Source organism: Otolemur garnettii, unplaced genomic scaffold, assembly GCF_000181295.1.
Source record: "Otolemur garnettii isolate 467f Iridium unplaced genomic scaffold, OtoGar3 scaffold00167, whole genome shotgun sequence".
In the NCBI taxonomy this organism is placed as follows: Eukaryota; Metazoa; Chordata; class Mammalia; order Primates; family Galagidae; genus Otolemur; species Otolemur garnettii.
The window spans coordinates 3,726,154-3,739,879 of record NW_003852562.1 but is presented as its reverse complement, the minus strand read 5'-3'; the positions used below and the strand labels follow the sequence as shown (position 1 = coordinate 3,739,879).

The 13,726-nt window shown below is 32.9% G+C and overlaps 1 protein-coding gene across 6 annotated transcripts in view; it reads left to right on the top strand.

Annotated features, from left to right (window-relative positions):
• PDS5B (PDS5 cohesin associated factor B) overlaps positions 1-2,297 on the top strand; it is a 184,207-nt gene extending 181,910 nt beyond the window's left edge. For all 6 annotated transcript variants that reach the window (XM_023519272.1, XM_023519271.1, XM_023519270.1 and 3 more), the window contains one exon: positions 1,420-2,297. In XM_023519272.1, coding sequence (XP_023375040.1) covers positions 1,420-1,455 — 36 coding nt within the window. In that variant the 3' untranslated portion in view covers positions 1,456-2,297. The remainder of the gene's footprint in view (positions 1-1,419) is intronic.
• The last annotated feature ends 11,429 nt before the right edge of the window (positions 2,298-13,726 follow it).

Here is a 13,726-nt window from a genome sequence, read left to right as displayed (position 1 = left end):
GAAACTAGAAGTTAGTTCCAAAGAGTAAAATCATACATTAACTAAAATCAGCTTTTGAGATTGAAATACAAACTAAATGAGAATTCATAAAAAGTCTTTTGTAAAAGTAGGGATGTAGTGCTTCCTGAGAGATCCCTTTTCTAAAGTTATGAATGGCTTAGCATTTAATACATCTCAGATATTTCTCTTCGGAAAAAGTGTAATTAACACATTTAAGTAAAAGCTTTTTTCTTGGTATGCTAATCCTGACCTTTACATACTAATTTTTGGATCAGCTCAGCCAGCCATCCTTGTCTATGAGACAGGAGTTCTGTAATCAGTTTTCAAAGTTAGTCTCTGCCACTCTGTCCTGTTTAATACAGTAAGCACTATCTGCACCAACATTCATTTATGTGAACAAATGGGTCAAAACATATGAAAACATGTTGAATTGTGGTCTACAATTAGAGTGCCTTGTTTCTCATGAAGTTTGTAGGGGGGAGGATATAGAAATAAGGCTGAAAAGTCGTAGTGTTTGGTGTCTTCCTTAGAGAAAAACTATACAGTACATATATATTAATATATATATTAATTAAATTAAAACCCTTTTTTTATTCCTATTTCTAATGCTGACTTTTTTTGAACTAAGTTCAGTGCTTTCATTATACTTGCCAGTAAATGATAGTATGTTTGAATTTTAGGTTATTTATGTGTATTTGATAGTTGTTAAGTCCAAACTCAGTAACTACTTGTCCAGAAAGATACCTGTAAGTTCATAAATGCCAGATATTTTCTTTTACCACACAAACTTAAGTAGAAAAAATGATTAATCTGTTTGCAGTTGTTTTTCTTTTTTTTTTTTTTTTTTGTGAGACAGAGCCTCAAGCTGTCACCCTGGGTAGAGTGCTGTGGCATGACAGCTCATAACAACCTCCAACTCCTGGGCTCAAGCAATTCTCCTGCCTTAGCCTACCAAGTTGCTGGGACTACAGCCCGCCACAACGCCTGGCTATTTTTTGTTGCAGCCATCATTGTTGTTTGGGAGGCCCAGGCTGGATTCCAACCCACCAGCTGGGGTGTATGTGGCTGGCGCCTTAGCCGCTTAAGCCACAGGCGCTGAGCCGCAGTTGTTTTTCTTACAGTGGACATTGACTTCCATTCATTTTCTGTAAAATTACTCAATAGAGAAGTAAAATTTTCTTTTTTGCTATCCTAAGAAAGGTTATTTATAGGAATGTAAGAGTTCAGTATTACAGCATTCTAAATAATTGATGGCCGGGCAAAATGTTAAAAGGAGAATGTACAGTTTCAGGAAAAAGAAAGCAAAGAAAATCAGGAACAAATGGGAATAAAGATTGGTTAAAAATAATTACTGTTACATATCTGCCTTATAAATGTATACCCATTTTAATTAAGCATCTGGTGACTTTTTCTTTTAAGGTTCGACGGAGAAGTTCTAAAAGGGAGAGGCGATGAACAAATGTAATTAACTTTCTGCTTGAAAGCTTTGGCAAAACTAATTTGTTGTCAAGCTTGAGGCTGAATACAGCCTTTGATGCACAAAATGGGACTGCTGAAGTGGACAGTTGGACCTTACTTTGATGACCCCATGTATTTTGTGGTCACATGCTTTAGCCATACGCATGATAACATTGACTATGGAGTCTTGTGAAAGTGTAATGTGCGATGGCTATGTAGAGATAAAGAAGACATAAACTTGTAAATATCTTTTTTTTTTTTTAATGTTTCTGACTTCTAAAGTGCTTGTATAGCTTTTATCTGCGGCTTTAAACTGACAGTACCCAACTGTTTATTGGATCTATTGATATGAAAAGAGTTTGTTAGAATAGATCTTAAGCAGTAATCTGTCAGTGTTTGTATTTGTATTCTTTGCAATTTTACTGTGAAAAAATTTTTTTCAACAATTGGTGTCATTTTCTTGATGTCACTATTTGTTGGAGAATTAAATGGTCTCTTTCCCATGTGTATCTTACCTAGTGTTTACTCTTGGGCACCCTTAATCTTCAGAGGTGCTAAATTATCTGCCATTATACCAGAACAATGCCTCTGCTAAGAGGACACCATGCAAATTGTGAAATAGTCTGGAAGTTGTTTGATTACTTTACACCTCAGTATTGGTCCCAGAATTTTCTGGCCTTTCATGGCAATGAAAATTTTAAGAAGAAAGAGATTTAAAATATTCTAATTTTAAAGAGTGTGTTATAAAATAATGTACTGAATTCTTTATCCCATTTAATCATCCCTTTTCAGTTTTTATTAATCTACTGTATCAATAAAATTCTGTAATTTGAATGAGTTTTAATAGTCTAGAATGTTATTGTGTATAGATAGTTCCTTTGAACATTATGTTCTTAAAATGCAAATTATTACACTATAATATAAAATCTGATAAATACACATTAGAAAAATTACAGTTCTTCACAACAGTGTAAAGTTAATCAGAAAGAAAAAATTTTATTGATGCAGTGTGTCTTTATAAAGCTGTTCTTGAAAGCCAAGTGTTTTGTATTTTATAGTGAGTTGCATGTTTATGGAAAAAAAGTGCTGAAAATGGGATGTGTTCTTTTCCTGTAAATTCATATTTAGCCATAGTATATAATAGATTGCCCCATAACATAGTTTTTCATCAAGAGTTTATTATTGTATTTTATTGTGGAGCCAAAAAAATTGTTTTAGGGGAGGGGCAGGGTAGAAGTCATATATACAACTATATCAGCTCCTGTAGGGTTTTACAATCTTAAAAACTTCAAATGAAATTCCACTTTGTCCAGATTAGGAGAAGTGGAAATTTATTTGGATTTAGAGCAGATCTTTTTTTCTTCATTGTTAGCTGCAAAATATATGAACAAATTATTTACAGCAGTATCTTTCGTACAGTTGTATAAACTGTATTTTGAACCAAAACATATACGTTACTACTTAATGCTTATCTAAATTCATTTATTATGCTGTTTCAGGTGCTGTTCTTTTCGTTTTTCATAGTTAACACCAGAAAAGGAAATCATATTCTAATTTATTAGTTCATCACATTGATTTACAGAGCATTTTCATATAATACACCATTATGTTTAAGGTATATTTCCAAGATTGGTTATAATAGATGATGGGGCATATAATAAAGAAACTACTATTTTGGAAAATGACATTTTACTATTTTCCAATGTGTATTGCAGTTGATGTGATTATTTTCTTCTAAAGATTTCTTCATCTTCATGGAATGGCCTTTTATTTTTCAAAAAAAATGTTTTAAATTGTGTTTGAATCTCTTAATATTTAACTATTCTTCATTTACAACAGTGCTGACACCAGTGATTATGCGAGGCTGCTATATACCAAAGCAGCTGATGTTGGACCAAAATACAGAGGTTTTCTTTAAACATTTCATTAGTGCAATTCTCTCAAACACTTTATCTATTTCAGAAGCAGTACAAAGGCATGTTTTGAAATCTATAACATAAAGAGTAAAGGATAGCTTTGTATTTTTATTGTTGACTAAATTGCACCAGAAATGTTTATGGAAATATATCTTTAAGACCGTTTTATAAAACATAAGAGAAAATGATTGTGGAGGATTTTTATTTGCATGATCATAGCTATAGAATTTCATTGCGCATTAATGCTGTACATCAGTTCACAAAAAAGTGTTCATTGTAGAATTTGCTTATGTTCAATGCCAATGAGTATGATTTTGCAACTTGTCTTCATTATTTGGGAGTATTATGATGTAAATTTTTCATTTTTCTGTAGAAAAAATAGGTGCAATAATGATCAAAATTTTGTTGTCTTGAGTCTACATATTAGGGGATTATCTTACTATGTTTAAACTTAACATTTCATGTACTAACATTTGGAGAGCCACATAACTTTAACTACAATAAAATTATGTATAAAAGATCAGTTGCTAACAGTTGTTAGCAAACTCTTCAGTGATAATGTTCATTTTGAAGATGTGTACTGTACAACTTTAAGAAAATGTTTAAGTCACTGTAACAAGTTCCATTATGAAAATCTTAGGGTTCCTCAGTGAGGTTCTCTTGCTGCACTCTGTAGCACATCTACTTAATCGACATTATGACAGAATTTCTTGCTGCAGTGCAACAGGAAGCTTTTTCAGTGATCTCCACTGTATATGTAAATTACAAATGTGGCTGTAAAACTTGTTCTAGGTATTAAAGGTTAAATTACTTTCTATATCTTCTTACAACTTGTAAGTTTGATTTTTAAAATACCCTTTGCCCACTTTAGGACATATGTCAGGAATTTAAGAATTTGTTTAAATTAGGCACATCTCTGCTACCACACAGTATTATGTCACCATAATGAACAATTAGTGTTTAGGTAGATAACTGATTTTCAGACACATTTTGGATTTTCTGTGAAGTTGAATAAAAATGAAAGCTAATGTGATTGTATTATTTTATTTATTAAATTGGTGTATATATTTAAATACTATGCAGAAAGGCACAATTTGCTGATTTTTAATTTTGAAGTCTTTATTTCATGGAGAGGAAACATTTCCCAGTAACTTTTTCTAAACTTTTTATTCCCATGCAAAATGTTGACTGACAGAGATTTACTAAGTACTACTTAAGTAAAGGAATTACACAACAGAAGAAAATAAATTTGTAATATGAGCTTTTAAAATAAGCACTAAATTGCTAGTGGCAGTTTTATTAATTTTTTTCAGCAAACATTGAGTGCCTGCTATGTGCCAAGCACTCAAAAATTTTACTCAGTTTTACAGAGGATAAAGTGTGATCAACATAGATTAAGTCCCTGCCCTTGTGGTACTTGTAACATTCTTTTGTGAGTTGACAAATAAGGAAAAAATAATTAAATATATAGTGTCAGATTGTGAAAAATAAAATACAGCGAATGAAAAAGAAAAAGGATAGAGAGTGAAATGATCGGGGAGAAGTTGTAATTTGAATACTTTGAAACTATGTTACTTGGTTCACAAAGTTTAGGATTGTTATGTCTTCATGATACGTCTTCATGTTGAAGTGTTAATTTTATAATTGAAAATGTCACTTGTTATCTTTATGAATACTTAGTGTCTACTTTGCCTGATACTAATGTAACTATATAAGTTTTATTTTATTTGCATGATGAAACTTTTTCTGTCCTTTGATTTTCAAGCCTTTATGTTTAGATGTGTGTCATATAAACATTTTATATTTGGGTCCTATTCTTTTCTTTAATCTGAGAATCTTTGTTCTTTAATAGTGTTCAGACTATTTACTTTCAGTAAATTACTTCCAGTGTACTTAGTGAGGTAGTTGATTTTTAAGTCCAAGTCCACCATTTTGTTATTTTCTTTTTTGCCTATCCCTTCCTCCCCTTTTCTTAACTTTCTTTTGGCTCATTTAGGTGCTTCTTACTGTTCTGTGTCTTCTCTTAGCTTTTTAGTTATACCTGACTGTGTTTTTTTTTAGTGATTAGTCTATAGATTATAATATCTATTTTAACTTATTATGGTATTGCTCTGTATTGCTTTTGCCACAGTCAGAACAATGCAAGAAACTTAAAACTATTTGATTCTATTTGTTGCTTCTATCATTTGTGCTATGGTTGTATATTTTCAGTTAGAATTTATATTTACTCTTACATTTTTCTTTGCTTCTCTTTTGTTGTTTTTCATTTTGTGCTTTCATCTTAATTCAGTTGCTAACTCAGATATTTTGTATTTGTTTGAAAAGTCTTTACAGCACCTTCATTTTGAATAGTATTTTCATTGAATACAGAAATCTAGATTGGCATAAAAGTAAACGTTTCATTGTTTTTATCTTTTCTGTTGAATAGTAAGCAGAACATCTTTTTTACTCTTTGTAAATAATGTTTCCTTTTTAAAAAAAAAAAAAATCTCCTATTTTTTAGCAATTTGTGATGTGCCTTAGGAAAGATTTTCAATTTATTGTGCTTTGAGTTTGCTGACTTTGAATTTATAAATTTTGAGAAAAATTTGGCCATTATCCTTTCCATATTCTACACTATTTTCTATTTCAGATACTGCCGTTATATATGCATTAGATCATTTTTATCCCATGTGCCTTTAATTTCTTTTCCATTCTTTGCGCTTTTCTTTTCTTCTCTGTGCTTTGTTTGGATATTTTCTTTTGATCCATTTTAACATTTGCCAGTTCTTTCCTTTGCCATGTTCATTCTTCACTTTAACCTTTCTGATTATTAATTTCAAATGTTATATCTCCAATTCTAGAATGTACAGTTAATAATATTTTATAGATTTCAGTTCTCTGTTGAAAGTTTTTCAACTTTTCACTCACCTTTTCCTCTTCTTTCTTTAATCTTTTGTGCGTAAATGCCTGTGGGCATTCAAATGATGTCTGTAGGCATGTTTCATTTCTGAGTGCTCTGCAGTCAAAAGCGTTAAAAAAATTTTATAGTTCAGATCTTTACCAGCTAATTGTAATTATCAGCTAATTACAACATCTGAATCATCTATGGGTGTGACTCTGTTATGACTCTTTTTTTCCTCTTGAATATCAAGCATAATTTTCCTGGTCACAGTTTTCCCCCTCCCCTTTTTATATATCTTATAACTTTCCTTTAATTCAGGATATTTTGTATAGAAGAACTAAAGAATTGAGGTTAATCAGATTTCACTGCTGCCCCCCCCACCCCCACCCCCACCCCAAGTATATCCTTTTTTGTCTGTTAGGCATTAGAGAAATTGATCTCCTCAAGATTAGGGACTGGGTGGCAGCTTTAGTTAGACTCAGTCCACTTCATTCCAATGCCTTAAGGGTAAGACACGCATTGTGAGACAGGCCTCTCACTTTAGAATAGCAAGCAAGGAGATTTTTCATTCAGACATTCCAGAAGAATTCTTCGTGAGAGTGATGTCTGAGCATGGACCTCAAGTGAGGGATCCAGCTATGTGGATATCTGGGAGGAGAATATTCTAGGTCGAGGGAAGAGTAGGTACAAAAGCCCTAAGACAAGAATGAACTTTGTACCTCAGGCATATCAAGAAGGCTAATGTTTCTAGAGTTAAGGTAAGCAAGAGATAAAGGGGTAAGAAAGAAGGTTAGAAGATAACAAAGAGGCCATATTACGCCTATATGTCTTGAAGAGTTTGATTCAAAGATGAGTGGGAATCCATTGTAGGTTTCTGAGTAAGAGAACCTTTGGGATCTTTGGGTGTTTAGAGTCCTGTGTTTTATGTGTCTCTTTATTTGAAGACTGAAGCAGCTTCCAAAAGAAAAACATAGCTTTCATACCATCTGACATTTCCAAAATCTGAATGCATGTTAACTACTAAGAACTTGAACTTAGTAGTTTACAGGGATAGTTTCTAGGTGAATTGATAAGATTAAGTCACCTTTAGGTTCTGGGATAAGAACACCTTTATGTAGGACTCAGGAATATGTCTTTACTGTCTTTCTGCAATGGAAAATATGTATATACTGTAATAATTTATTAATAAAATTGTGATTCCAGCAACTTAGCAATAAGCTTGAATAGTAGTCATTGATAAAATACAAGAGAGAATTGCTTTATAAATATAATTATCTGTGAATTGTTACTTCTGTGATGACTTTAGCGAAGTGGGTTAAGTGCAGATATGGCAAACCTCTACCACCTAGATGTATATTACTCAAGAATATGTATTTATATCTAGACTTTTCTTGCACATTCTGGACCCATATATCTAGCTGCCTATTTGATATTTTCTGTTGGCTAGCTCAAGATACCACAGACTCATCATGTCTAAAACTAAATATTATCATTCCTTCCCAAATTTGATAATCACCCTGTATTTGAAGTAGTAACGTAGATCAGAAACCTGTAAGTTGCCTTTGACTCCTCTCCCTTGGGGTTTTTTATCAAGTCCTTTTGAATTTACTTCCACATTAGACCTTGAGTTCTTTTTTCCACCAATATAATCTCCCTTATTTTCTCATTGTTTCTTTGCCTCCTTTCAAATTGGTTTCACATTTACTTTTGCCCCACCTTTAATTTGGTTCTATAGTGTAGTCAAATTGTGAAATACAATGATTCTATCCTCAGCAGTAGTAAGAGCAACAACAATAAAAACAATATGAACCCTTTAATCCTTTAATAATTTGCTCTTTCTTTTAGGATAGTACACTTTACAAAGCATCATTGGTCATTTCTCTAGTTTTTCCTTCATATCTTGTGCTTCATTTCATTGATCTCTAATATTTGTCTTTTTTGCTTTTGTACCTATGTAATGTTTTTGTATTTGGCTCAAAAATTTTCCGTAAGTCTTAATTTTGAAAATGTCTGGGTTGTTCCTAGCTATTTGCTATTTTTGTTACTTTCTCTTACTCCATTTAATATTCATGTAACTTAGCATCCATTTTAAAGATCCTGTCAGTATCTTGATAGGAATGGCACTACACATGTAGATTAATTTGCAAAGAATCAACATGTTTCCAATATTGAGTCTTCCCACTGAGCTCAGTTCTTTCAGAGGCCTTTTTCAGTAGTTTAATTTTTTATTTTTATTCTATTCATAAGAATAGATTTTGCATCTTTTAGAATTCTGGGTGGCCTTGCTAACATTGTTATCATGCCATTGCTTTCTAATTGGCTATGGCTGCTGTGCTGTCTTGTCAGCCACTTTGTTGAACTGTAATTCTGATAGTTTCTCAGTTAATTCTCTTGTATTTGTTAGATAGGTAATAGTAGCAGCAAATAGTTTTATCGGTGTTATTTGAGATTATTCTGATACTTAGACGTAATGTTTCTCTGATGTAATTGATCTTGGCTGTTGCCTCCAGAGGATTGTTAAATCATACAAGGCATTCTTTTTCCACTTGAAGAAAGTTTCTGTTTCTAGTCAGGGCTGTTAAAAAATAAAATCAGGAGTATATATTGAATTCAGTGTTTGCATGGCAGTTTGGTTTTTTAAAAAATAGAATTGTTAATGCAGTGACTTATATTAATAGATTTCATATGTAGAATCATCCTTGCTTTGATAGGATTAACCCAACTTGGTCATGCTACTAGGTTCAGTGAAGTCACATTTTACTCAGCATTCTTGTGTTTATGTTGAATAGTGAGATTGCTTTATAATTCTCTGTATTGTGCTGTCCTTGTTCCCAGTATTGGTTAGCCTTCTGGAGTGATTTGGAAAGCTGTTCATGTTTTTCTATGAAACAGTTTTACATAGTATAGAGGTTATTCCTGAAATTTTGATAGAGTTCACTCTTTAAATTGTACTTGGTACTTTTAAAATTTTACTTTAAAAATGTAATTAAAAAAATGTTTCAGGCTCGGCGCCTGTGGCTCAAGCGGCTAAGGCGCCAGCCACATACACCTAAGGTGGCAGGTTCGAATCCCCAGCCCGGGCCCGCCAAACAACAATGATGGCTGCAACCAAAAAAGGGCCAGGTGTTGTGGCGGGCACCTGTAGTCCCAGCTACTTGGGAGGCTGAGGCAGGAGACTCGCTTGAGCCCAGGAGTTGGAGGTTGCTGTGAGCTGTGATGCCATGGCACTCTACCCAGGGGAATAGCTTGAGGCTCCGTCTCAAAAAAAAAAAAAAATATTTCAGACATTCAGAAAATAACATAGTAGACATTGGTGGTCTCCCCAGATTTAAAAGATGTTAACATTTGGTCTTGTTGTTTGAGTTTGCATTAACTGCCTCTCTCTCCTATGCGTTCTTCCTCTCCGCTCTCTGTGAGTGAATAGTAAAATCTCTGAGAAATGTTAGCAAGCTGTGTTTCTTCACCGTGTTTGAAGAATAAACATTCTATAACTGTGTGTGTCACAGAGGCTTTGAAGTGATTAATTAGTCTCTGTCCCTTGGTGAAGATAAGCTCACTTTTAGCATATAAAGAAGTTGTGCTGGATTTCTTTTTGTTGTTCTTAATAAGAAATAAATGTTAAAAGGTGTGTGGCTAAAGTTCATCACCTCTTTACTGCCTTCTCTCCGTTTATTACTAAGAGATAGCAACTACCCTGATATTAGTGTGTATCATTTTATGCATATCTTCATTCTTCATTTCCTTGTGCATTTTTTAAATACAAAAGACTTTTAAAAATTTTATAAAAAATACATTGTATCCACCATTTTGAAACCTGTTATTTTTCACCCAACACTGTCTGTGAGATATAGCCATGTTGATATATGTTGATCTCATATCCTCACAATAAAACATCTCATAAATTGGGAGGTTTTCTAAATCAGTGGTTTCTTGAAATTGGCAGCATTCTTTTCATAACAATATAATGGTGCACCTTATAAAGTCATCTTAGATTTGACTAAATCTTCTTATTCCTCTTAATTTACCGTAAAGCATGCTATTGTTTGAACATACAACAGTTAATCCACTTCTGTGTGATGCTTAATCATTTTTCTTATTGATGGATAATTGGAATATTTGCACTTTCACTTCTACAAGCAGTTCCAAAGCAAATATCCTTTCTATCTCATGAACAATTACTCTGGAAATGTTGAATTTAGCAAATGTATGTATTCTGCTGTATAGCCATTGCCAAATTGTGTACCTTACACTTCTGCCAACAATGTATAAGAACTGTTTGCTTTATCCAGCCGAAATTAGTTTTGTGTATGTTGTGAACTAGGGTCTTACTTTATCTTTTTCAAATGCATAGCCATTTGCCTCAGTACTATTACTTCGGGAATAGTTTATTCTTTCTGCTTGACTTACAATGCTAAATGTGTCATATACCAAGTGCCTTTGAATATTGGGGTCTGGCTCTAGACTTCTTTTCCTGTTCTATATTTGATGTATGTACTCCTGCAACAGTTTATTTTAATTACTATAGTTTTTATAGTAAGGCATCTCCTTTGTTAATACTCTCTAGAATTATCCTGGCTGTTGTCTTATACCTCCAAATGCATTTTAAAATTAGATTGCCAGCTTCTGAGGAAAAGTACTTAGGATTTGTATTAGAACTGCCTTGAATTTTTAAAAATATATTTGGAGAGAATGACCATCCATCTTTATGATATTGAATCTTCCCTTTTATGCATATTATGCGTATGGCCAGTCTGCCTGTGTCTATCTTGGTTCCTTTTCTATCAATAAAGTTTTACAATTTTCTTTTTAATAGTGTTGCAAATTGTAACTTTCTTTTAAATTACTTTTCTAATTGTTTTTGGTAGATAAGAGCACTAGTTCCATTTATATATCATCTTACTAAAAACTAAATGACTCCTTTTCTGTCTAATAATTTGTTTTTAGGAGCTGAAGCTTTTTTTATCATTTTATCTTCTTTTATAGTTAATCCAAATTTTTCCTTTTTTCCTGGTTCAATTTAGGTAATCATGTTTTCTTTGGAAATTTCCAGGTCTGAAAATTTGTTAGGAAAAGTTTTATTTTACAGAGGTTGTCTTAAGTTTTGTGAATCTCTATGCCATCTCTGTATATTTTAATTTTTTCTTGAGTCTACTTGTGAAGGGGGAGGAAGGTCAGTATTTTTTCCTTTGACATTAGAATCATTGAAAATTTCTAAGAATTAGCTTTTTGTTTTAGTGATTGAGGATTTGTTATTTTTGTAATTTCTCTTACCATCTTAATTTCTTCCTTCAACTTTATTTGAATTTATTCTACTTTTAGTTACTTGGGTTACTAAGTTCACTTACATTTTGTCTTTATTTTCTAATATATGCATTTCTCATTCACATCTCAAGGGGGGTCGTGATCAGGGATTGTCCCCAACTGATCATTGTTTTCCTATGTTTGTTTATGCAGGACAACCAAACATACAAAAAGAAAACGTCATGACTGGGGTCAGTCCCTGCCTCTATTGGTACAACTGTTACTAAGCCCCACTTGATTACATCATGTAGGTTTTGTTTTATAGTGTTCCCCTTGTATTTTTTCCCATTAATGCTTTTTGATTGAATTCTATGTGTTTGATCTTAATCTTGCTACACTTTTTATTAGTGTTATTTGATACCCTTTATTTTCAATTTTTTGTTTTGGTTTATATCTGTTTTAAAACAGCATATAGCTGTGTTTATTTCTTTTCCTCCATAGTCTTTGTTCTACTTTTGGAAGCCTTGTTAGACTTTTAGAGCCAGCTGTCTTCCACATCTCAACTTTATGCTGGCAGCACTTTTTTTTAGCATGTATAATTCTTTCAAAAGATGTGCTTTTCTTTCCAGAATTTACCACGATTTCCATATTTCTTTTTCTTATCATTACGGATTAATCTGGAGTGTGGATGTTTATATTATTTTCCATTATTTTTCTTAGGAAGTGTAGTTGCCAGTAATCAATCTTCTGTCTGGATCCAATGATGTCCCTCCCTGATTCCAGCCACTTATGTTGTATTCTTACCCACTTTGCTTAGGGGCTAAAAGTTTTATAAGCTTAATTTGTTATGTTTTAGCCTTTCTGAGCTGCTTTTTAAAAGTCGTTATCTTCAGCTTGGCTTGTCGTTATACTGCTATACATAAGTTGGAGTCACGTCAGTTCTTTAGGGCTTCTACTTGGCCAGTCCAATGTAGAGCAAGCAGCTCATTGTATGGAATTGTTACTGGAGATTCCTGATGACCTTAGTGACCATTACTTTGCTCTAAGTCCCTCTTTGGATTTCTGTGTGGTCCCTGTGATGACATTAATCTCACAGTGTTTTCTTCCTTTCTAAATACCTTTTATTTTTACTGGTGGTTTGCCGCCTTCTTTTTTTTTTTTATTTAAACATTTTTTTCTTTATTAAATGATAGCTGTGTACATTAATGCAATCATGGGGTACAGTGTGGTGTTTCCATATACAATTTGAAATATTTTCATCAAACTGGTAAACATAGCTTTTATGTCATTTTCTTAGTTATTGTGTTAAGACGTTTATATTCTTTTAGAAAGTTTCACTTGTCTTCTTTCCCTCATTCCTTAGTTAGCATTGTAATTTAATGTAAGAGCTAATCAATTTGTGTCCTTTTTCTAAATACATAAAACACATTACTGACTAATGCACAGTAATAATTATACTTTTGTTATCCCTTGAGAAAATGTGTCTGTATGTGTATGGATGTAGGTAGTCATAGTACGTCAGTAGAACTATATTGTTAATTTACACTGATTTTTTTATTATTATTACTGAGACAGAGTCTTGCTCTGTTGCCCCGACTAGAGTGCTGTAGCATTAGTCTAGCTCACAGCAGCCTCAAACTCCTGAGTTCAGGCAATCCTCCTGAATCAGCCTCCTCCCAAGTAGCTAGGACCATAGGAGAAAGATCTGACGCCAATATCTTCTTTAATAGTCACAGCAACACAAAGTATAAGGTTGAATAAGTATATAAAAGGCAAATATTTAAACAAAATGCAGTAAATCTTGCAAGAAAGCCAATAACATTTTGTAATTTTACCTATTTTCTTAAGGGTACTTTAGACAGTACCTCAGTTTAGGTGGTCTCTTTAGAGCTGCCATGCTCAGTAAGTTCCTAATCCTCTCCATATACATTTGAATGGTACGTGGGAAAAATATTTATTACAATTTTATATAGACATAGGTGTGTTTACTCCTTGTGTTAACCATGTGGATATATAGTATGTGGATAAATAACTACTAGAGCCTTTATTCTACTGGCTCTGTTCCATTTTGTGCACAGCGTAATTCTTAGGCAAGTCATTTGCCTGTCTGCACTACATTTTGCACATCTGTCAAGTAGTAATAATTATAAAAATTCAAGCATAGTCAGTCAAAATACAACAGTGTGTGTTAAAAAAATCTTTATAAATGATAAAGTACACTACAAAT